This window comes from Anguilla rostrata, chromosome 15, assembly GCF_018555375.3.
Source record: "Anguilla rostrata isolate EN2019 chromosome 15, ASM1855537v3, whole genome shotgun sequence".
Lineage (NCBI taxonomy): Eukaryota > Metazoa > Chordata > Actinopteri > Anguilliformes > Anguillidae > Anguilla > Anguilla rostrata.
This window is the reverse complement of record NC_057947.1, coordinates 12,342,219-12,364,071: the sequence shown is the minus strand read 5'-3', so window position 1 is coordinate 12,364,071 and position 21,853 is coordinate 12,342,219. Positions and strand designations below refer to the sequence as shown.

Sequence of the window (21,853 nt, the reverse complement as noted above, 5' to 3'; positions counted from 1 at the left end):
TGTTTGCCGATCAGCGTTTGCTGAGACTGTCTTCTCCATTACAAAGCAATGGTTCTTTAAACGAATACTGTTTTACAGTTGCGATAAGAGTCTGAAAAATTTGAGCACAAAATAGAATATATAGCCTAATTTAGGACAGAAAGCGGTTTGAGATAGTACAGGAACTACTGCTGAGCAAATCCACCACGAGACAAATTACTGACATGAGTTTGAATAGGTTTTCGTGCGAGTAGGCTACATTGTTATTCACTTGAAACTAAAAAACAATGGCAGAATCTAATTCTCTGCACGGATTAGTACCACTATAGATTCTAAACAGAGTGGGTTCATATAGGGACTTTAGATTTTGCTATTAAGATGCTCCCGAGAAACTTAATATCTGGTGAAACTTACAGATTCACAAAGAATAAGAAAACAGCGGCGCTTAAAACACAATACCGTGTATGGGGTCACCTAAAATATGAGGGAAAGAATGTATTTTCAATCATTTCTCTGTTAACAGCAATATTGATAATTTACTTAAAAGTTCCACAGAAGGTTTTATGTAGGCTACATGTGCGATAAATGCAGATGCGTTCTCAACGATAGGCCTATAGTCTATATTTATGTATATTGTGTAAATATAGTCTATAGCCTATATTATATAAGATATTAATGTATCTTATTTCATTCTGTTTATTTCTTAATTCTGGTCAGTAGGTTCTATTATAATTATTGTTCTTTTTCTCATTGTGAAAGCAGTTTTTTTTTATTAAAGCCAATGAGGGCATTCTAAAGACATAATTAAACATGTATTTTTTTGTAAATGACGCACCAGTGAAAATATATTTCATCTTTAATTTTTAATAGGCTACGTCTTGAATTCACGGTGTCTATAATGCAAACGAAATAAAGGAGGACATGTTAAATAACGCGCTACATAGGCTACACTGCTACTACAGAACAGAAGTAGGATTTGTTTATAGGTCTCAATTTTTTTAATCATAAATGAAATTTCGGTTGGTAGGCTTAAGGCTTAGTGGCAGACCCAGTTCAAAAAAAAATATTATAGCGAACATTGGAATAGGCATGGGCCTATACATGATATAGAATTATATATCCATGTCTATATCGATTAAAAGTTCAAAAACAGAATCTGAATTTGAAATAAATAAATAAATAAATAAATTATGCATGTGTATCTTTAAAGGACTGTTAAGTTCTTTAGTGGCTCACACACTGCAAAATTACTAAATGAAGAAGTCCGCCCGCCGATAAAGATTCAGCGGTGGTCGACTGGTCGCAATTGCCGTTAACGCACGAACAGATTGTGCTCCGGACCTACGGACCTACAAAAACTACCCGACCGAGGCTGCATGGTGAAAGGTGCTGTTCCGTCATTTGGTGCTGAACGGGATGGAAAGTTCAGTTGACAATATCTTATCAGTTTACGGATTATTCGTTTATATAATGATATGTGACTATTTTCTCATTGCTTATAGTTCATTGTAAGCATTTTGTAGGCTCACTGATTAGTGTGGCAACTCAATCGGCAAAACCTTGCAAAGGTTAACTGAATCTGGGATAAAACATTTAAAAAAAAAACAGGCAACTCCACATTGACAATTCAGTTGATTGAGTAAATCATAAACATGTGAATAAAATAAACAAATAAAAGTACGTTCCTAACAAAAAATAGCATTCATCAAGTTGTAAAGATAACGTAAATTTTAAAGGCAAAGCAGCGGACGAAAAGAACTGAGGGCAATAATCATCAGACCACAAATACAACACAGGCCACGGAATTCTGCGAGAAATGCAGTAAAACTTAGATCAGGGAATTATGTCCTAAAAACAATGTCGTAACTAATTCTGGTGCACTTACATAAAAAATGTAGACTAAGGAATTTAGATACACATACACAAAAAACTGGAATTTTTACTGCAGATACACGGCAAGACTCTCATATTATTCAGTGAAGTATTTCAATACGAGTCTTCTTTCAGGATACCATGCATATATGCTGTCCACCGCTGATAACGTAGGGAACATTGTGTTTGATTATTAAGGTCAAATTTGGAACGAAAAAATTAAAGGGAATATTAGAAATAAGTACAATATGCATCATCTGTTATTATCAACGACAGAAATTACTGAAAACATTTAAAAATCCAAACTCTGACCATGTATATTTATTAATTTTCTTCCCTGCAACTATTTGTATAAGTCACACCTGCCATGAACATCCATCCACAACACACAAACACAAGTGCATTCACACAGACACACACACACACACACAAACACAGCACATTTATTTAAATATTATCTTCAATGCAGCCACTAAAATATTAATGCGAGACGATGTTCGTGATAATTAATACCTGAGCAAGCACTGTAGAGTTAAAATATTTAAAATTAATTTGATTGAGCTCATTCTTCTCTCGCTGTCATTTGAACTTAGCTTCAGTATCACTAAAATACTCATTCAAAAAGAGCAACCAATCAATCTCTCTCAATTAGACAAATTGTATTTTTTTAGATGAATATAAGACTAACAGAGATGGTCTCCACCCAAAACAGCTGTAATTTGCAATAACTTACAGAACTGTGAGAAGTAAATCATGGGTTGGGGGGTTCAGCACAGATCCGCCTCTATTTATCATCAATCTACCCTTGAACACCCTCTAAATAATAGAGTGGAGGGTTAGGGTGTAGGTTAGGGTCAGGGAGTTTTAGCATGGCAGTGACTATGCTCATTTAAAAAGCTTCCACAATATGCACAGAAAGGTATGAAATAATGTTGAATTTTGATCTTGTTCCAAACTATTCTATCATCCTAAATCGTGAGCTGCACACTCATTGCGTATCTCAAGTACAGACTCAGCGATTGAGAAAGGCCAAAGGAGGGAAGGCTATGTGTCTACAGTTCACAAGATGTGGAGAGAGTGAGGGAGGGAGAAAGAGAAAGAGAAAGAGAAAGAGAGAGAGACAGACAGAGACAGAGAGGTGAAGTGGAGACAGAGCTATAGTGTACTGAACTAAAACAGCTCCTGTATTGTGGCACATATTTTGCAATCAGAAAACAAAACTAATAGCAATTCCCAGCGTTGTAAATGAGATTAAAGAGAACTGGCGTGCAGGATTAGCTACAGGAGCATGCAGGTGGGTGTGTCTGTCTAAGGCTTTAGAAAATGCCCTCAGTATCCACCAGGGACCATAATTAGCACCCTGGCATCTGGAGTGAGTCAGAGAGAGCAAGGGAGAAAGAGACATGGAGAGAGAAGGAGAGGGGGAGAGGGAGGGAGAAAAGGAAGGAGATAGAGGAAGAGAAAGGGAAGGAAAGAAAGAGGGAGGGAGGGAGAGAGAAAGGCAGAGATGTCCAGGGCACTGTTTCTTCCCTGACTGTTTGATAAGTCATACCCCCTGCATCCCCAGCCTTCTCAGTTCCCAGATCCCCCCAGAGAGCAGAGTAGAATCACAGTAACAGGTGTGAAGGGCAGAAGGGGACAAACTCCCATTGTATAAATGGGGTAATGAACAGGAAGCTGGAGAAATAGCATTTTAGGAAAGATGCAGACACACAGGGAGGGAGAAAAACTAGAGGTGGGAATAAAGGAAGAGAGAGAGGGACGGATAGAAAGAGTGAGAGACACACACGTACAGATGCAGAAATAAAATACAAGCATACAGACAAAATTACTAACAAATGCACACAGTGAGCAGGCATACATGCAAGCATAAAAGTGTGGAGGCTCTGGTGTAGTCATGACTTAGTGGTAATGACTATAATCTCTTCTCCATGAATCAGGCCAAACGTGCAGGCTGGTTTTTGGGTGAGGGGAGCCACAAGGTAGAATGGCAATCTGACACCCAGCAGGGTTGGCCTGGAAATACCTTCTGTTCCTCTGCCGACATCTGCTGGATTATTCCACCCTTCCTTCTCTTCATAAAGTTGTCACATCACAGAGTACAACATTTCAGTCTGAATTGCACTCCCCTCAATCTACCTCATTAGGTCATGCCACAGATTCTACAGAACCACCAGATACTTGGCTCTGTATTCTTAACAGTTTTCAGAGTTCAGTATGACCATTCAGTTAGATGCAACTTATGAAAATGAATTAAGGGTGAAGGGGTAAGACCAAGTATAATACAATGGTGGTCCCCTATCTTGCATGCACACACATACACATGCACATGCACACAATCACAATCACAGACTGGATGTAACCAAACTGGCCCATTAACAGACCTGCTGTTTTACATCACAAAAAGGGTCCAGAACTGCACTGGTGCATATATCCATAACTACATTCAGGGGGCGTATTGCAGCAAAGAATCAAGCAGTGGGATTTCACTGAGAATCGATGGCTTTGTGAGCCACACCAGGCCTCCAGCTCCTCCCCTAATGTATGATTGACAGCTGGCTTATTAAAAGCTGCACATCTGGAGTTATTTAGAGCATCTGCTACGATCACAGTCCCTGGGTCCTCCTGCATGCAGTGCGCAGAAAGCAGCATTGGGGATGAGCGGCATTTGGCTTGGAATTAGAGAGATCCTCCGCTCCCAGCTCCACATTCAGCTGTTGACAACTGAATATTCATGGCGTGTCTTAGGGGGTGGCAGGGACGCTGGTCTGACACCAACTTACAGCAGAATTAAACCTCCCAAACACAGCACAGATGTAGGCCCATTCACACAGACGCTCCATGTTGTGTTAGCTAAAGGGATTATGGGTAAAGACCTGAAGAAATGCATCAAAGGTAATGGTAAACACAAACGGAGACAGCAAAAAGTGAAAGAATACACATAAAAGAGTGTGATTGTAGCAGCTTCGCACAAAGAACCCCGTTTTAATTCAGAGATGCACTGATGTATTGGGGGACCAGGGAATCCCCAAATGACATTAAGGCCACATCTTAGGACGCTGTCTCTGTGGAATAAATGGAAAAAAACTGTATTCTCACTCACTTTCAATCACCATTGTCTCAGACAGTCAGCTAGACACCATGCTGGTCATGGCTGTTTTATATATGTAATATTAATTGTATTAAACATGCTAAAGTGTTGTAAAATGGCTGACAGGTTATGAGAGTTTTCTAACTTCCAGTATTGGCAGTTAATAACTTGTAGTAGTCCTATTGTTTTTCTTTTCTTTGCCAGAGTGGATTATGGGAAACAGTGGATGACCAAGGAGCAGAAGAGCTGAACTGATAAAGCAAGCATACCATAATCTGCAGTGATTGACAGCTGAAAGGATCTTAACGGAGCCTCATTGATACAGTGTATGTGTGAAGGCCATGCAGTTCGGTCCATTGCTTCTTTGAGGCAGAAGTAAAGTAGTGAGCTGTCCCTGTATCGAAAGCCATCGGGACAGCTATAATACCAGTTGTTAAATTAGATTATTCTGGGATGTACTTGTATTATTCCTAACAGAAAACAACATTTTTGAAAAAATATATATACGTAGAGGGTTGCCATGTGGTGCAATAGTGCTTCTGAAAGTGGGGTGGGACCCAGTGAACTATCCAGCACGCTAAGCAAAGGAACCTTCTGGAAGGGTGGATCAATGTGTTTACGAAGAAACACAGAGAGAAGGGGGAAGAAGAGAGGAAAAGAGGGTGGGAGACAGAGAGGGAAAGAAGGAGAGACAGAGAGAGGATGAGAGTGAAAGGATCTCTATTGAGTGTTTTCTGTGGATGAATCCTCCGCAAAGCTGCTTTTCAGAAAGGGGAGTGGGATAATCCCGCGGAGCAAGCGAACCTTTGGATATTCATGGGTGGGTTAGCGCTAGTGGCGGGCTAATGAAAGAGGGTGTGCTGAAGATGGGATTTAACTTCAAAGTGATCCTGGGAGTTTATCAACTGGGTATCAATGGCACAGCGAGAGCCAGAGCGGCTTCGGCGGAGCGCGATGGGGGAGCGGGCCGAGGGGGTGGGGAGCATCCTCTGCTCTCCGCACACCGCTGAATAAAGAGCCAATCATCTGTCCCCCTCTCAGGGGAAGTGACCAGATGAGTTGCCCCTAAAACACCCCCCACCCACTTCATCTGTGTTTGTGTGTGTGTGTGTGTGTGTGAGAGAGAGAGAGAGAGAGAATGAGTGGGTGCATGTGTTTGTGAGAGAGATAAAGAGAGTGAGGGAGACTGAGTGTGTGTGTGAATGTGTGTGAGTGTGAGACAGAGTGTACACACACACACACACACACTCACACACTGAGTGTGTACTCAGTGAGCTCCATAACCATTAGGACAAATAAAAAATGTTTTCTTGATTTGGCACAATTTTAGATTTGTATTCAAACAATTCACATGTGGTTTAAGTGCAGATTCTTAGCTTTTATTAAAGGATATTTGGGGTATTTTTATGCATTTTGGTTTCACCATGTAGAAATTGCAGCACTTTTTATACACAGGCCCTCCATTTCAGGGCACCATAATGCTTCAAAAAATGGCTTCACAGGTGTTTCAGATTAGTCAATTGTGTTCTGTTACTTCCTTAGTGCAGGTATAAGAGAACTTTCAGTATCTAGTATTGATTCTGGGCTTTTGATTGCCTTTGGAGTCTGTTATTGCCGTTCATCAACATGAGGATCAGAGTTGTGCCAATGAAAGTGAAGGAAGCCATTATGAGGCTGAATGAAAACAGTCAGAGACATAGGCCAAACCTTAGGCTTACCAAAATCAACTGTGTGGAACATCATTAAGAACAAAGCACTGGTGAGCTCAGTAATCTCAAAGGGTCTGGTAGGCCAAGGGAGACCTCTATGCTTGATAACTGAAGAATTCTCACCATAATGAAGAAAAAACCCCCAAACATCTGTCCGACAGATCAGAGACGCTCTTCAGGAGGCAGACGTGGATGTGTCAGCGACTGCTGTCCGCTGAAGATTTCACAAACATAACTTTAGAGGCTACACTGCAAGATGCAAACGACTAGTTTGCAGAAATAACAGGATGGCCAGGTTACATGTGGCTAAGAAGTGCCCAAAGAGCCAGCAGGTCTTGTGGATATATGAGATTTACTTGTATCAGAGTGATGGCAAAAGCAAAATGTGGAGGCCAAAAGGAAATGGCCGAGATCCAAAGCACCCTCCCTCATCTATGCAACCTGGTGGCGGGGGTGTTATGGTTTGGGCATGTATGGCTGCCACAGGCACTGGCTCACATGTCTTCAGTGATGTAACTACAGATAGCAGCATCAGAATGAATTCTGAAGTGTGCATGTGTGTGTGTGTGTGTGTGCGTTTATGTGTGCGTTTATGTGTGCATGTGTGTATGTGTGTGCGCATGTGTGTGTGCGTGTTTGTGTTTATGTGTGTGTGTGTTTGTGCTTGTGGGTGTGTGTGTGTGTAGGCATGTGTGTGTGTGTGTGTGTGTGTGTATGTACAGCGTGGTGTAGTAAACAGGGACTGAACCTTTCCTCTCAGATCTGGGTGGTATGGGGCTCAGAGCAGTTGTAATCCCCCCACCTCACGGCCCGTAAGCCGACAGTGATGGATCTGCTACTTCCCAATAGCATCAGCTGTGGGCCAAACTTCATAGTCAAGGTCTGGGGCGTGTGTTTGGGGTCTGGGGGTCTAAAAGGGTTGAGCAGGGGTGTGTATGAGGGGGGAAACAGGGATATAAATGGGTCATAGGATATGATGGATGAGGAAACACCCCCCAAAAAGGAGAAATGAATAACTGCGAAGGAAAGAGAGATAAACAGTTGCTAATGGCAGATGTTCTCTCTGACAATACAAGACATCCCACTGTCAAGGTTGTGTCGCGAAGTATGGGGGGGGGGGCAGATTTGACAGGAAGATGTGCCCAAATCCCGAAAGTAAAGCTACCATTTTGTATTCAGTGAAATATCTTGTTAGGATTTGATTGATTTAGTCCATAGTGTAAAGGGAATTCAGGGTGTCTGCCTTTCCAGGAGACAGACCCAACTCAGAGCTGATGCAGGATTGACTCTCCTGAGTTTGTCAGGACATCTCCAACAAGTGAAGATAAATGGCGTAATGAATCTGCCCAGAGACACGGGGACACAAGGGCAGCAGTGAAAGGAGGAAAGGGAAGCCCCATCGACGCCTCATCCATCTTAACCCTGAACCATCCTCAGATGACAGCTGCACCTCAGCCTCCACCCCCAGCCTGCTCCTGAGCCCCCTCGCAGTGCGTAACACACGGGTCTAACAGCACTGCATTAGACTTGGTCCCATGGACACATCCAGTGCACATTCACCCTCAGGCTCATTCACTCTGCGTAGTCTCACTCAAATCCATCTGCCTGCACGTCTACCTTCTGCTTTTTCATCAGCATTGAAATTTTACAGGTTTAAATTTCTGTATCTTTAGGACAAGGAAAGATACAGCTTAAGGATAAACTCATTGTATAGGGTATGTGTGTGCGTGTTTGTGTGTGAGTGTATCTGTGTGTGTAGGTGTGTTTTTGCGTGTGTGTGTGAGAGAGAGAGGACAGGGGTGACCAGAGGTAGAGTTGTGAAAATCATGGTAAAGACCAGGTGCAGTGTGTTAGAATGGGTGCAGCTAGAGTTGATACAGGGTGCAGGGTGTTAACATGGCTGTCTCCATTGAACAGGTGGAGTACGAGGTGCCCCTCCACCAGGTCATGTGGGGGCCCATTGACCCAATCCCTCCAGGCCCTCCCCTGGGATAATCCCTGTGAGTGCCAGTGCAGAGCAGCAGGGCTCCCATCATCAACCACTCCTTCCCCAAAATCACTGCTTGCACTGACACAGGGATGCCTTACCCTATTATATTAATCAAACAATTCAGCAGAATTAATCATAAAGGCTAATGGAACCAATACTGCCAGTGTAGAGAACATGGTACAGTTCAGCAATCAACTTATCCAATCATTCCTTAATCAGAAAAATAGGCTGTTCCATCACCATATCTAATTATCTTTGAAGAACAATAAAATCAAGCATATGTTTTGTTGTTCTTCACACAGTTTGGTGAGTTCAGCCATCACTAAAACAAACTTGCCAAATGGAGTTTGAGAAGAATAGGTGCAATGCCTGCATTTAAGGGCAGCATTGTTTGACTGCAGGCCACAGAAATGGACATAGTTGGCCAGTTACCAACAGAAGGATTGAAATGATAAAAAAGAGTGTGCATGTAGTACCTGCACATGGGGATGACTCAGAGCAGAGCACAGGAACAGAGCGATGAATGTTTAAGCACACTGGAGAGGAGTGATATTATCCTCCTGCTTATTCAGTCCTCTTTCCACTTTCCTGGATAAATCAGAGTATACCTGGCCCAGCTGTAAAGCACATTATAAATAGGGGTTTAGCAAGGTGCGGGTGCTGATTTGAGTAGAGAAGGTTCCTACAATATCCCTTCTAATGTTTGGTACCATTGTTAGGTGACAGTGGCACTTCTGACTGTGCGGTAAAACCATATGGGGCACCGTCCCGCCCTGCAATCTGATACTGCCCTCGCTCTGCCCCCGTGCCAAACAATTGAATCAGAGCGGAGCACAGATTTGGGCCCGGGGCGTCTGGGGAGGGGTGTGACCAGGTTGGAGGGGGCCAGAGAGCAGAGGCCTAATCGCATTTGCGAGGTGTGCTGAGAGGTGTGGCGATGTTCTGCTCTGTCGAAGGGCTCCATGCGACGGCAGCTGTCGGGGGACACCCTTCAGGATCCCCCGCCTGAACAGCCCAGCCAATCACACGCCTGGACCTGAGAGGAGATCTCAGAGCAGAGTGCTGCTCCTGTGGTTCCATCACCAGTACGTTCATGCGGCGTATTCAATGTATTTTATACCATTCAATGTCAACCTTTACTATTGTTAGGATGTTGTCCATAGCTCATGAAATACACAAAGAAAAGTGGTGAACACAGATATTTGCTAAATTAGCTTTAGACTGACCTTGTTATTCTAAACCAGCCTTAGACTGGACTTACCTTCTAAACCAGCTTTTGACCAACCATATCACTGTAAATTAGCTTTAGACTGGCTTTATTACTATAAACCAGCTTTAGACCAGCCTTACCATTCTAAATCAGTTTTAGACTGGATGTATCTTTTAAAAACAGCTTTAGACCAGCCATATTATTCTAAAGTAGCTTTAAACAGGCTGAATAACTCTAAACCAGCTTTAGACTGTGCTTGTCTCTCCCCCTGTCCAGCATAAAAAAATGACTTTGGTTAATTTCCATAGGCTGCATCATATAACCGACCCTTCATGTGAAAGTCTGTTATGTGGTACCGTGCGCTGAGCGAACGTACTGATTGTGTGTGGAAACAGATCTCAAGCTGTAAACGAGTGTGACAAAGCTAGCATGCACAGACACAGCACGGGGGGTCTCATCCGGCTTTTAACAAAACGCCCATGAGGTCACCCCCCACCCCCCCTCCCCAAACCACAATACAGCCCAAACGGCCCCTCTTGCAGGCGGCAGCTCCCCAAGGATGCTGTGAAGGATAATGGTCATCCTTCAGCGATTGGTTCCACCTTATTAACAGCTTGTAATCTTCTCATATCGTTCGAGGAAACTGACTGTCATCTCTCAAAGGCTGAATTAGGAGTTTGGGGCACAAACGAGAGCAGCATTTCTCTCGCCTTTAACCCTTTAACTCGCTTCTTACATTTGTATTGTTGCCGTAGCACCTGCCGCCTCAGGAGAATATAGCCGTTTGCATCTGTTAATTTCTCATTAGTTTGTTTATGCACATTTTAAACAGAAAATGTCTTTGGGCAATATTGCCTCAAGGTGTCTGGTCAAGGACTAGCAGTTGGTCAAATTTTATGCCCATTGTATTTAAGACAATTGTGTGGAGAAAGTGCTGTTTATGAATATTGAAAACAACACAACAGCCTGCTTTGGTTTCCAATTTACTTTTGACCTTACAAAGAACAGAGGCCTCTTGAGACAAAGTTCTGGACATTTACACCACTTATCTTTGCAGAACTGACTTATTTTAATTTCCCAAGAAGCAGAGACCTTGACTTTCCATACTTGAGACAACAAATTAAAACAATGAAGTCTTGCATAGTTGCAACAGATACAGTACATGGTATAGTCTTTGGGACAATAAAAAACTCCCATCGTTTTGTTATTTTAAAAGTTATATGTCTCATGGTATGTGGAGGAGAAGTAGAGAAGCTACTTAATACAGTTGGAAGGGAATTGAAATTTATAAATAGCTAGTTTGATATTAATAAACTACAGTATCATTGAATTTAAGTAAAACAAAATTAACTGTATTTGGTGAAGGCACAATCAATTCACATATATCTGTAAATATTACAGAATTTGCTCAAATGGATCCGTTTCTTATAAATAGTTGACAGTGAACTTGGAGTCTGGGAGAACTCTGTCAGCCCAGGGGGAAAGCATATCCATCCACTTTGTTTCGCAGTGCACTATTCCTTTCTCAGAAGATAAACTGGGTATCTGATTACTGGCTTGTTCAAAGAATTTAAACAGAATCTCATAAAATCTGAGCACTTGTAGCAATGCATCAAGAAAACAAAAAACAATGTGACATGCTCACATCATAAATAAGAAATAGACAAATGGAATCAACATCTTGTAAATTGTTCCTTAAAATTATACAAAAATTATAAAATATATTTTTTTCTCTTGAATAATTGCGATTTTACTGAGTAGATTGATAAACCATTCAAAAGATACTGCAGAGAACTCAGTGAGTCTGAACTGAGATTTCAATGACACTGTATATTTATCATGAGAAAAGGCTGAGATACTTTCGTGTCTTGGTTCAGTCTGATGTTGATCTCTTTTGGTCACAAAGATGTTCTTTTGGTGGATTATTCATCTTTGAGGAAACAAAGTGAAAGATGACTGGTGTGGCTCTGTGCATCAGAACAGTGACCAAGGCCAGGCCTGGCTGAGACGGAACTGAGTCTGAAATGGATGGATGGAAAAGACTAGAGTCTGAGATGGATGGATGGAAAAGACTAGAGTCTGAGATGGATGGATGGAAAAGACTAGAGTCTGAGATGGATGGATTTTGAGTGGATGAATGTGTGAATCCAGAGAAAACCGCAGGGACTGTCAACCTCCCCATTCTCTCTCTCACAGTGAAGCATCAGTACTGCTGCTGCAAGCTCATCTCAGGTGGGAGAGAGGGAGGGAAGGAGGAAGCAAGGAAGGCAGAGAGAGAGCTGGATTTCTTGTTTCCTGGTGAGAAATATCTTTATAACACCAAGCCTACAAACTTGACCCAGCTTTTTTTTCCTCTTTTTTGAGGGGGGTGGTGGGGTTTCACTATAGAAAGGCTGTTGCTCTGACTTTTATGTGGACTCTGAGTTTCCTCTTTAACCTCGCTCCTCCCTGCACTCCCCCACCCCTGCCCCCCACCCCCATCAGTGCAGGTGTCCCTTTTACTCACACATACACAGACCCACAGCCACAGACAAGCGAAAACCATCACCGGCTTTTTTTAAAGGAGCCCTCCCTCCCCCCTCCCTCCTCCTGCACCCCCGCCCCGCACGCCCTCGCCCCCGTTCTCACTAATCTATCACGGGCGGCCCTTTTCAGCGCGGGACAGGAGCTGGAAGTGGCGCGTCTCGCACACACATCCTGGCCCCAGGACGGCCGCGTCCGCGCTCTGTTCTCGGCAGCTGCCGGGCCATCCGGCCAGCCTTTCATTGCGGCCCCTTTCCTGTTCCATTCAGCGCCGGGCACCGCCGCAGCCGGACCACACCGGGCCGCTGGCAGGGCCGCCCCGCGCCGCCCGGCTTTGTGCCGCAACTTTTCTCTCAGAGGTTGAAAAAAGAGGAAAAAAGATTTCTCCTTCATCCTGCCCAGCTTTCACCGTAAACACTTCGCTTTCTGTTTTGGACAGCCCTCCCCCTGTCCCCGTCTTTCTCTCGGAGAGAGAGGGAGAGCTCAGAGTCCCAGAGACACTGAGGCCCGGTTCCAGGTCTGTTTGTTAAAGCTCGTAAATGGAACATCTGAGTTTGAGGTTTTTTTCCCTCTCTCAGTACAGCCACCGGCTTCTCTGCCGCCTCCAGCCGCCCCTAAGCTTTCACTGATCTAAACTCCTTTCTTTTCCCATTCTTTCCAAAGCCAGTAGAGCACACACTGTTTGACAGAACGTTTTATACTACTGAAATTTAAAAACTCTCCCCCTTTAAGAAAAGAATGCATTAAACCCAGCTACGAAAAGGTTTATACAAAAAAGTATGCTTGCCGGTTGTATATCTTCATTTCTTCAACTATTGAATGCCCACAATAAACAATGGTGGTACTTCAATTAGAATTGAAATGTGGCAAGTGATGATCTGTTGATTTTAAGGGAATGCTGTAGAGAGACAGCTTGATTTATCTGTGCGTGACAATGATTTTTCTGCCAGTAAGTGATCTGAAGTTTGACAATACCTTTCCAAACACAAAGTAACATTTTGACAGCCCTCTCGCTGAAGGACCTCAATCGGTCCTGTAGCACTTAGTTTTATGTTTCATCTGCAGTTGGTCTCCATGGATGGTAAACGTTTTATGGAATTTGAAACAGCAGACTAGTAGGTGGACATTTGATGATGTTCTATAGATATTATGTAGCAGTGTGTATATTGATATTGTCTATATCTTCCTTTCCTGTACATGCAAGCTGGAGGTACTGTAGGCAAGTATAAACCCAGATGATCATTTTAAGACCAATGGCAAAATGTGAAAAGCTGAGAAAATTCTATCTATCCCCAATCAGAGAGCACTTGCTCAACCAAAAATATTGATCCTTGGGTGTTCATTATGCCTTGATTGGCTTCCACTTTATCAACATTCAGCTACAGTTTACTCTCTAGAGGCACACAATCCCCTCCCCTTTTGGCTTCAACCACACCCCCAAGCACACTCACCACATGGAACCCAAATACTCCTGAGCCCTGTCTCAGACCAGAAAGGCTTAGAATTACTGTTAATTTGGGGAACTAATGAGGAACTCTGCAAGCAGAGCAAATCATTTTTACAGTAGCTTTAGACAAAGGAGTCTTACGCAAGATTACCTTATTTTTGTATGCTGGACTTTTTGACTTGCTTTGGCTTGGATCAGATATTAGAATTCTTGTGTAGCACATAGATTACAGGTTGATTTATTTTTCAGGTATCAAGAAAGGGAAATGTGGAAGTTCAGCTCAAAATACTGCAGGAAAGACTGACCACAAAGGGAGGACCCTACAGAAAATCCATTACAAAGGCCTTCTCTTAGGTGTGTGTGTGTGTGTGTGTGCATCTGTATGTCGGTGTGTACGCACACTTGCATGCGTATGTGCGCTGGGGTTGGGGAGTGGACATCAGTCAATTCTTGGACCTGGGGAGGAGCTTTCACCTTAAATATCTCTGCTGAGATCCATCTGGGAAGAAATGCCACATTGCTCCCTCTCTGCATCTCATAAGAGCACAGGACCAGCCATCTCTCCAATCAAAGCCTGCAAGAGGGAGACAGGAACAAAAGAAGCATTAACAGCCATACTGTGGAGACCTCTTCATGTGACTGTTTTTTGTTTTTGTTTTTTCTCTCTCACAAGTCTACTCTGCAAAGCGCTGCTGTGATTTTAACAATTAAAGAACCTGTCAGACGCTAACTTGGAGCATCTGTGGGAAGATGGCACTTAGTTTAGGAACGCACCGGCTCTTTGCTCACTTATAGGACTTACAGAACTTCAGCCCGTGCCTTGGGTGGATGTGCAAGTCAGACTACCCACAGTCCTTTGCTACAGGATATCCTGGCGTGGTGCGTTTGCTGTGTGCGTGATCCTGCAGAAGACTGCCGGACACATCTCCAGACTGATTCCTGCAGAACCGCCCATGAGTAGCCAGACCATCCCAAACATCGGGGACTCGAGCCAGCTCCCCTCTCGACAGGACCAGGGCAGGGGGGAGCTGGAGGACCCGGGGGGCGAGGGGTACCCCACGGGCCAGCACGGGAGCAGCAGGGGGCCACTGAGGATCGGGGGGAAACCCCACAGAGAGCTGAGCCCCATGGAACAGCAGGAGCTGAGGAGGAAGATCAACACCCGGGAGAGGAGGAGGATGCAGGACCTGAACGTCGCCATGGACGCGCTGAGGGAGGTGATGGTGCCGTACTCCTCCCCTGCCTCGCAGAGCCACGCCCACGCCGCCCTGCCCGGGGCCCCGCCCGGCCGTAGGCTCTCCAAGATCTCCACCCTCATCCTGGCGCGCAACTACATCCTGCTGCTGAGCTCGTCACTGCAGGAGATGCGCAGGCTGCTGGGGGAGGTGAGCGTGGGCGTGGGGGCCACGCCCGGACCCAGGCTCCTGCTCACGGGGAGCTGGCCCTTCTTCACCCCCAGCCAGCTGCTCCTGGCCTCCGACTCCCTCCTTACCCCCACCAAGTGCCCCCTGCTGCCCGGCCCCACCGAAGAGCCCCTGCTGCCCCCCCTCCAGTGGGGCACGGCAGGGGGGGGTGCTCCCGGAGGCCAGCTTTGCTCCTGCGGGGTCTGCAGGCTCCCCCGATTCACCCACAATGGCCCTGTATCTCGGTTCCCCAAATAACGGCACCCCCCCCATTTGGACTCTTCTGAAATGACTTGTTCCTTAGAACCTCTTGGACTCTTATGTGCATGGCTCTGTATGACGGACTTCAGCCTCCATTTCACTAACCAGTTCTGAAAGTTTTTAGCTGAAAATAAATAGCCGTTTTCATTTCAGCAACAGCTGAAGTAAAATTTTAAAGGTGAGTTCACACTTTGAGAATTAATACAGGAATAAAATTTGTGATTATTATGGCCTTGTGAGGAAAATGTATATATGTATGTTTGTATATTCATATGCATGGCCCTCAAAATTAACAATAACAATAACAGTACAATAATTAGCACTGAGTCTTTCGTAGGTCATCAATTTGAAGGTTCCAGTCTTGTACAGGACAGCATGCTCACACTTATGTTCAGCACAATGCAAAACTAAATATATTTTTAAAAGTGTGATCTGTGCTATAGAGGTTAGACATTGATTTAAGGTAGTATTTTGTACATTCAGAGATTCTATATTGCCTTTAAAAAAATTAGAATGACATGATTTATAGTTACAGCTGCCTTTAGACATACACTACAGTAAAATCTAACATAATGTAACACTAGCCTTAAATTATTCACTGAACCCAATATGATTGATGTCACTGGTATTTTTTTTTCTGAAGAAATACAATTTGAAAATTGTACAATTATGTCCATACAGCAAGCGATTGAACTGAACAAGCCGGTGTGTGTGAATGTATATGTATGTGTGTGTGTGTGTGTGTGTGTGTGTGTGTGTGTGTGCGTGTGTGTGTGTGAGTGTGTGGGTGTGTGTGTGGGCGTTTGAATGGGTATTTGGTCAGTTGTTTGGGAGGGTGGATATAATTACTCATGTAGTTATACTTCCTGAAAAATTGGAGAAGCTGTACAAAAATATAAAATAGTGAAACAGTCCTTTTTTATTTTGTACTTTAGCCCCATCTCGCCATCCATTCATGCCCCAGCAAGGAAAAGATCAAAACCCGCGTGTGTAATTACTCCCCTGGCCTAACAAGCCATTCTTCCCTTTTCCTCTCTCTTCTTCACCATCTTTAATCAGATTCTTAATGTTTCTCTCTGTGCTAAAGGGCTTGCTGGTTCTCATTACCCGCACTTCACAATACGCTCAAACGCCCAGAAAATCTGTCCCCCTGAATGGGGTCCAGGGCAGAAACTCTTACCCCCACCCAAAGCGAGAAAACCGCGGATCGGGTCCGAGGACGAAAGCAGCGGCAATCAGCCCCTTCGGAAAGAGCTGCATGAATAATAATAATAATAAAATACTCAAAATAATTGCTATCTTGGAATAAGGGGATTACAAGGCGAGACATGTGAAAGGCAAGCCTGGCTTTAAAGGAGAGAATATGTTGCCTATCGGTGAGGACAAAGAGAGAGGTGCGCGTTATTAAGTGAGATTAGGCTTAATGGGCTTGATTTTCTTACAAGGAAAAAGAGGGAGGGAGGAGGGGGGGGGCGTTAGATTCAGACCGAAAGATCAAAGCGAAGGCTGGGCTTAAACCGCACAGATTTCATTTACATATAGCTGCTTTATGTGTCTTTACATCTCAAAAGGATTACCTAGTGCATTTTTTTATTTTTTTTTCTTCTTCTTCTGCTACCTATCCCTCCCTCTCCGCCCTGCCCATCTCCGATCCTCTCCGGGTTACTCACACCACAGTTCTCTCCTTTCTCCCTCTCTCGCTCACACTTTTATCCTGCGGCTGGTGGGGGCATTGTCGGGGAGACGCAGGGGTCTGGTCAGTTGTGTGGCGGCCGAACCCCCTCTTTGTGTTCTCACATTAACTCATCCTTCTTTCATCCCTGCAGTTCAATGGCCCAGAGGGAGGGGGGGGAGCTCACACTCACACACACACGCACGCACGCACGCACGCACGCACGCACGCACGAACACACACACACAAATACACATACTCGCTTGCTCATAATGACCAGAAATAAGGAGAGAGGAATGATGAGGTTGCATGTGCTGAATGAGGGAATACTGTAATTGTAATATTATAACGCTGTGAATGAGATGGGGTGGAGAACAGGGAGGAGATGCTCTAATGCTGTCGGGTCCTGTGTGTACATGAAGAAGATGATGGCACCTGTAGCAGAGTGGGTCACATGACTTCCAGCAGGGAAACAGCACTGCTACCAATTCTACATCACCCAAACCTGCAGAAAAATAAAACAGCAACCCGCCACACACGGGTGTACAGAAGTTCAGCCATCTGCACCCAGACAGAAAACCAAAAGCAGCCCTGGCTTAAACCAGAGAAAATGCCAGTCTTCTCATCCAATACGCACTGGCTTTACAATCGTTCTGCTGACAATGCATCAAACTCCTGATCTAGCACTGACATAACCAACCATGAAATATGATAATATAATGCCTTTTTAAAACTTTTACAAACGACACAAACCAAGATGTTCTAAATGACCAGCCAATTCATTCAAGTGATAAACACACTTGTAGACCTTTTCGAATGAAAATTCATTAGCAACGGAAATTCACAGACACCTCTCTTTCAATAATTGAAAATAAAAACCATTTTTAATCTCTTAACTGCAATAAATGAGGAATACAAAGCTAATAATTCTCAGAGTTATGTCCAACAGTTTATGGCTAGTAGTAGTAGTTGCTAGCTAGTAATGGATGCTTGCCACAAGGGAAAATGATGAGTTCATCTTCAATGGAGCCTGATTTGGCATAAAAACCACACATAACCACACAAATAACCCACACAAGGGGCATATAAATACATATACATCTATATATTACAATACAAACATATATAACTAAATAGACATGAATCTTCAAAATAAAAACTATATAATAAATAAAACTGACACAGGCCTTAAAACTAAGTTGAATTGGTAAAGAGTTTTTAAAAAGTGAAGAAATAAAAGCAGAAAAGACAAAGCTACAATAACCTTGGCCAGAACAGCTTCCCTTTGTTTTGCCCAGAATATATCCAGGGATGCTACTGCTGAAAGAAAAGAAAAGGTGTCCATTGACCAAGAGAGATTACTACTTTTGTCTCTGTAATGAATCGTCTTTTTTGAGGAATTTCTGGTCTCTTGAACTCTTGGTACTAATAAGTTCTTACAAGTAAAGAGCAGAAGGCTGTTCTCATAACAGACTGACGTGGGACTGGGCTGCCAATGGCTTTTCTTCACATTTTTTATGCTTCCCCAGTGCATTCCTTATTGCCTGAGCCTATTCACAGCCAGGGGAAGTTAAATTGCCCACCATTAAATTGTAATTGTGGAACATCTCTCCTTCCTTGTGAGAGAATAGGACGAGCAAGAGTAGGACATGAGTGTCCTTTCAACACAGCCTGAACGCACATATATATGGGTGTAAAACACACACACACACACACACACACACACACACACACACACCCAAACACAGACACGTATATTGCAAAAACAAACAAACACACCACATGTCTATGCAAAAACACATGCACATATACACACACATGTGTATACTCATATAAATGCACCAATATGCCATGTTTGCATATATATTCAAAAACACATACAGATACAGGGAGACATTCTAACTTCCTCATATTACAAATAGTACTCATCACCCCCCTCTTACTGTCAAAAAATTTCAACAGTGAGAAGTTCACCCCCTCTGAGGGGTGGTTGTGCCCTCTCCCCCAGCTCATAGGACCCTCACATTTCAACGTGGGGAGTCCCAGGGGTAGGAAGTACTGAGCTATAAATTTCACCTTCTGTATAAGAGCGAGAGGCGGTCAGGACCCCCATTTACTTTCCCTGACTCACTGTCCCGCCCCTCCTGTTATTCAGGCCCGAAAAACAGCAGTCTCCTGTACACCCCCCCACCCTCCGTCACTCCCATTCTGCTCTGTCCCACCCTGGCTGGTTTGGAGCCCCCTCTGCCCCCGCGTTCCCATGCTCTCGCCTTTATCCACGGAGCTACAGGGAGCCGCGGCCGCCGGACACTGTGAGAGCTGGCCTGGCCTCTCCCTGAGCCTCAGGAGCAGGGCCTGTGAGCCTGTGAGCGCTGGCCTGGCCTCTCCCTGAGCCTCAGGAGCAGGGCCTGTGAGCCTGTGAGCGCTGGCCTGGCCTCTCCCTGAGCCTCAGGAGCAGGGCCTGTGAGCCTGTGAGCGCTGGCCTGGCCTCTCCCTGAGCCTCAGGAGCAGGGCCGCCGGACGCTGTGAGCGCTGGCCTGGCCTCTCCCTGAGCCTCAGGAGCAGGGCCTGTGAGCCTGTGAGCGCTGGCCTGGCCTCTCCCTGATCCTCAGGAGCAGGGCCGCGCCGGACACTGTGAGCGCTGGCCTGGCCTCTCCCTGAGCCTCAGGAGCAGGGCGCGCGGACACTGTGAGCGCTGGCCTGGCCTCTCCTGAGCCTCAGGAGCAGGCCTGTGAGCCTGTGAGCGCTGGCCTGGCTCTCCCTGAGCCTCAGGAGCAGGGCCGCGCCGGACACTGTGAGCGCTGGCCTGGCCTCTCCCTGAGCCTCAGGAGCAGGGCCGCGCCGGACACTGTGAGCGCTGGCCTGGCCTCTCCCTGAGCCTCAGGAGCAGGGCCCCGGACACTGTGAGCGCTGGCCTGGCCTTCCTGAGCCTCAAAGAGCAGGGCCCGGACACTGTGAGCGCTGGCCTGGCCTCTCCCTGAGCCTCAGGAGCAGGGCCTGTGAGCCTGTGAGCGCTGGCCTGGCCTCTCCCTGAGCCTCAGGAGCAGGGCCTGTGAGCCTGTGAGCGCTGGCCTGGCCTCTCCCTGAGCCTCAGGAGCAGGGCCTGTGAGCCTGTGAGCGCTGGCCTGGCCTCTCCCTGAGCCTCAGGAGCAGGGCCGCCGGACGCTGTGAGCGCTGGCCTGGCCTCTCCTGAGCCTCAGGAGCAGGGCCTGTGAGCCTGTGAGCGCTGGCCTGGCCTCTCCCTGAGCCTCAGGAGCAGGGCCTGTGAGCCTGTGAGCGCTGGCCTGGCCTCTCCCTGAGCCTCAGGAGCAGGGCCTGTGAGCCTGTGAGCGCTGGCCTGGCCTCTCCCTGAGCCTCAGGAGCAGGGCCGCCGGACGCTGTGAGCGCTGGCCTGGCCTCTCCCTGAGCCTCAGGAGCAGGGCCTGTGAGCCTGTGAGCGCTGGCCTGGCCTCTCCCTGATCCTCAGGAGCAGGGCCGCGCCGGACACTGTGAGCGCTGGCCTGGCCTCTCCCTGAGCCTCAGGAGCAGGGCCGCGCCGGACACTGTGAGCGCTGGCCTGGCCTCTCCCTGAGCCTCAGGAGCAGGGCCTGTGAGCCTGTGAGCGCTGGCCTGGCCTCTCCCTGATCCTCAGGAGCAGGGCCGCGCCGGACACTGTGAGCGCTGGCCTGGCCTCTCCCTGAGCCTCAGGAGCAGGGCCGCGCCGGACACTGTGAGCGCTGGCCTGGCCTCTCCCTGAGCCTCAGGAGCAGGGCCGCCGGACACTGTGAGCGCTGGCCTGGCCTCTCCCTGAGCCTCAGGAGCAGGGCCGCCGGACACTGTGAGCGCTGGCCTGGCCTCTCCCTGAGCCTCAGGAGCAGGGCCTGTGAGCCTGTGAGCGCTGGCCTGGCCTCTCCCTGAGCCTCAGGAGCAGGGCCTGTGAGCCTGTGAGCGCTGGCCTGGCCTCTCCCTGAGCCTCAGGAGCAGGGCCTGTGAGCCTGTGAGCGCTGGCCTGGCCTCTCCCTGAGCCTCAGGAGCAGGGCCGCCGGACGCTGTGAGCGCTGGCCTGGCCTCTCCCTGAGCCTCAGGAGCAGGGCCTGTGAGCCTGTGAGCGCTGGCCTGGCCTCTCCCTGAGCCTCAGGAGCAGGGCCGCGCGGGGGGCTGTGAGCGCTGGCCTGGCCTCTCCCTGAGCCTCAGGAGCAGGGAGGCTGTGAGCGCTGGGCTGGCCTCTCCCTGAGCCTCAGGAGCAGGGCCTGTGAGCCTGTGAGCGCTGGCCTGGCCTCTCCCTGAGCCTCAGGAGCAGGGCCGCGCGGGGGGCTGTGAGCGCTGGCCTGGCCTCTCCCTGAGCCTCAGGAGCAGGGAGGCTGTGAGCGCTGGGCTGGCCTCTCCCTGAGCCTCAGGAGCAGGGAGGCTGCTGAGCGCTGGCCTGGCCTCTCCCTGAGCCTCAGGAGCAGGGAGGCTGTGAGCGCTGGCCTGGCCTCTCCCTGAGCCTCAGGAGCAGGGCCACGCTGCAGAGCTTCACGCTTCACTTCAGCCAGAAATCTGGATTCACTGTGCTTCACATCAAACAAGTACATTTTGGCAAAAACCGTAAAAAGCAGATGCTTGTGGTTCATACTTCCATCCATCCATCCATTATCTATACCCGCTTATTCTGGGCAGGGCCATGGGGGGTGGTGGAGCCTATCCCAGCATGCATTGGGCGAGAGGCAGGAATATA

At 46.7% G+C, this 21,853-nt stretch overlaps 1 protein-coding gene across 1 annotated transcript; it reads left to right on the top strand.

Moving 5' to 3' along the window:
* The first annotated feature begins 13,874 nt into the window (after window positions 1-13,874).
* On the top strand, window positions 13,875-16,277 carry olig1 (oligodendrocyte transcription factor 1). Its single transcript, XM_064310798.1, has one exon. It carries the CDS (start codon window positions 14,775-14,777, stop codon window positions 15,480-15,482), a length of 708 nt encoding a protein of 235 aa, XP_064166868.1. The 5' UTR covers window positions 13,875-14,774; the 3' UTR covers window positions 15,483-16,277.
* The last annotated feature ends 5,576 nt before the right edge of the window (window positions 16,278-21,853 follow it).

Excerpts from the sequence above, each read along its gene's own strand:
- olig1 (XM_064310798.1), top strand. The coding sequence starts at position 14,775 with ATGAGTAGCCAGACCATCCCAAACATCGGGGACTCGAGCCAGCTCCCC.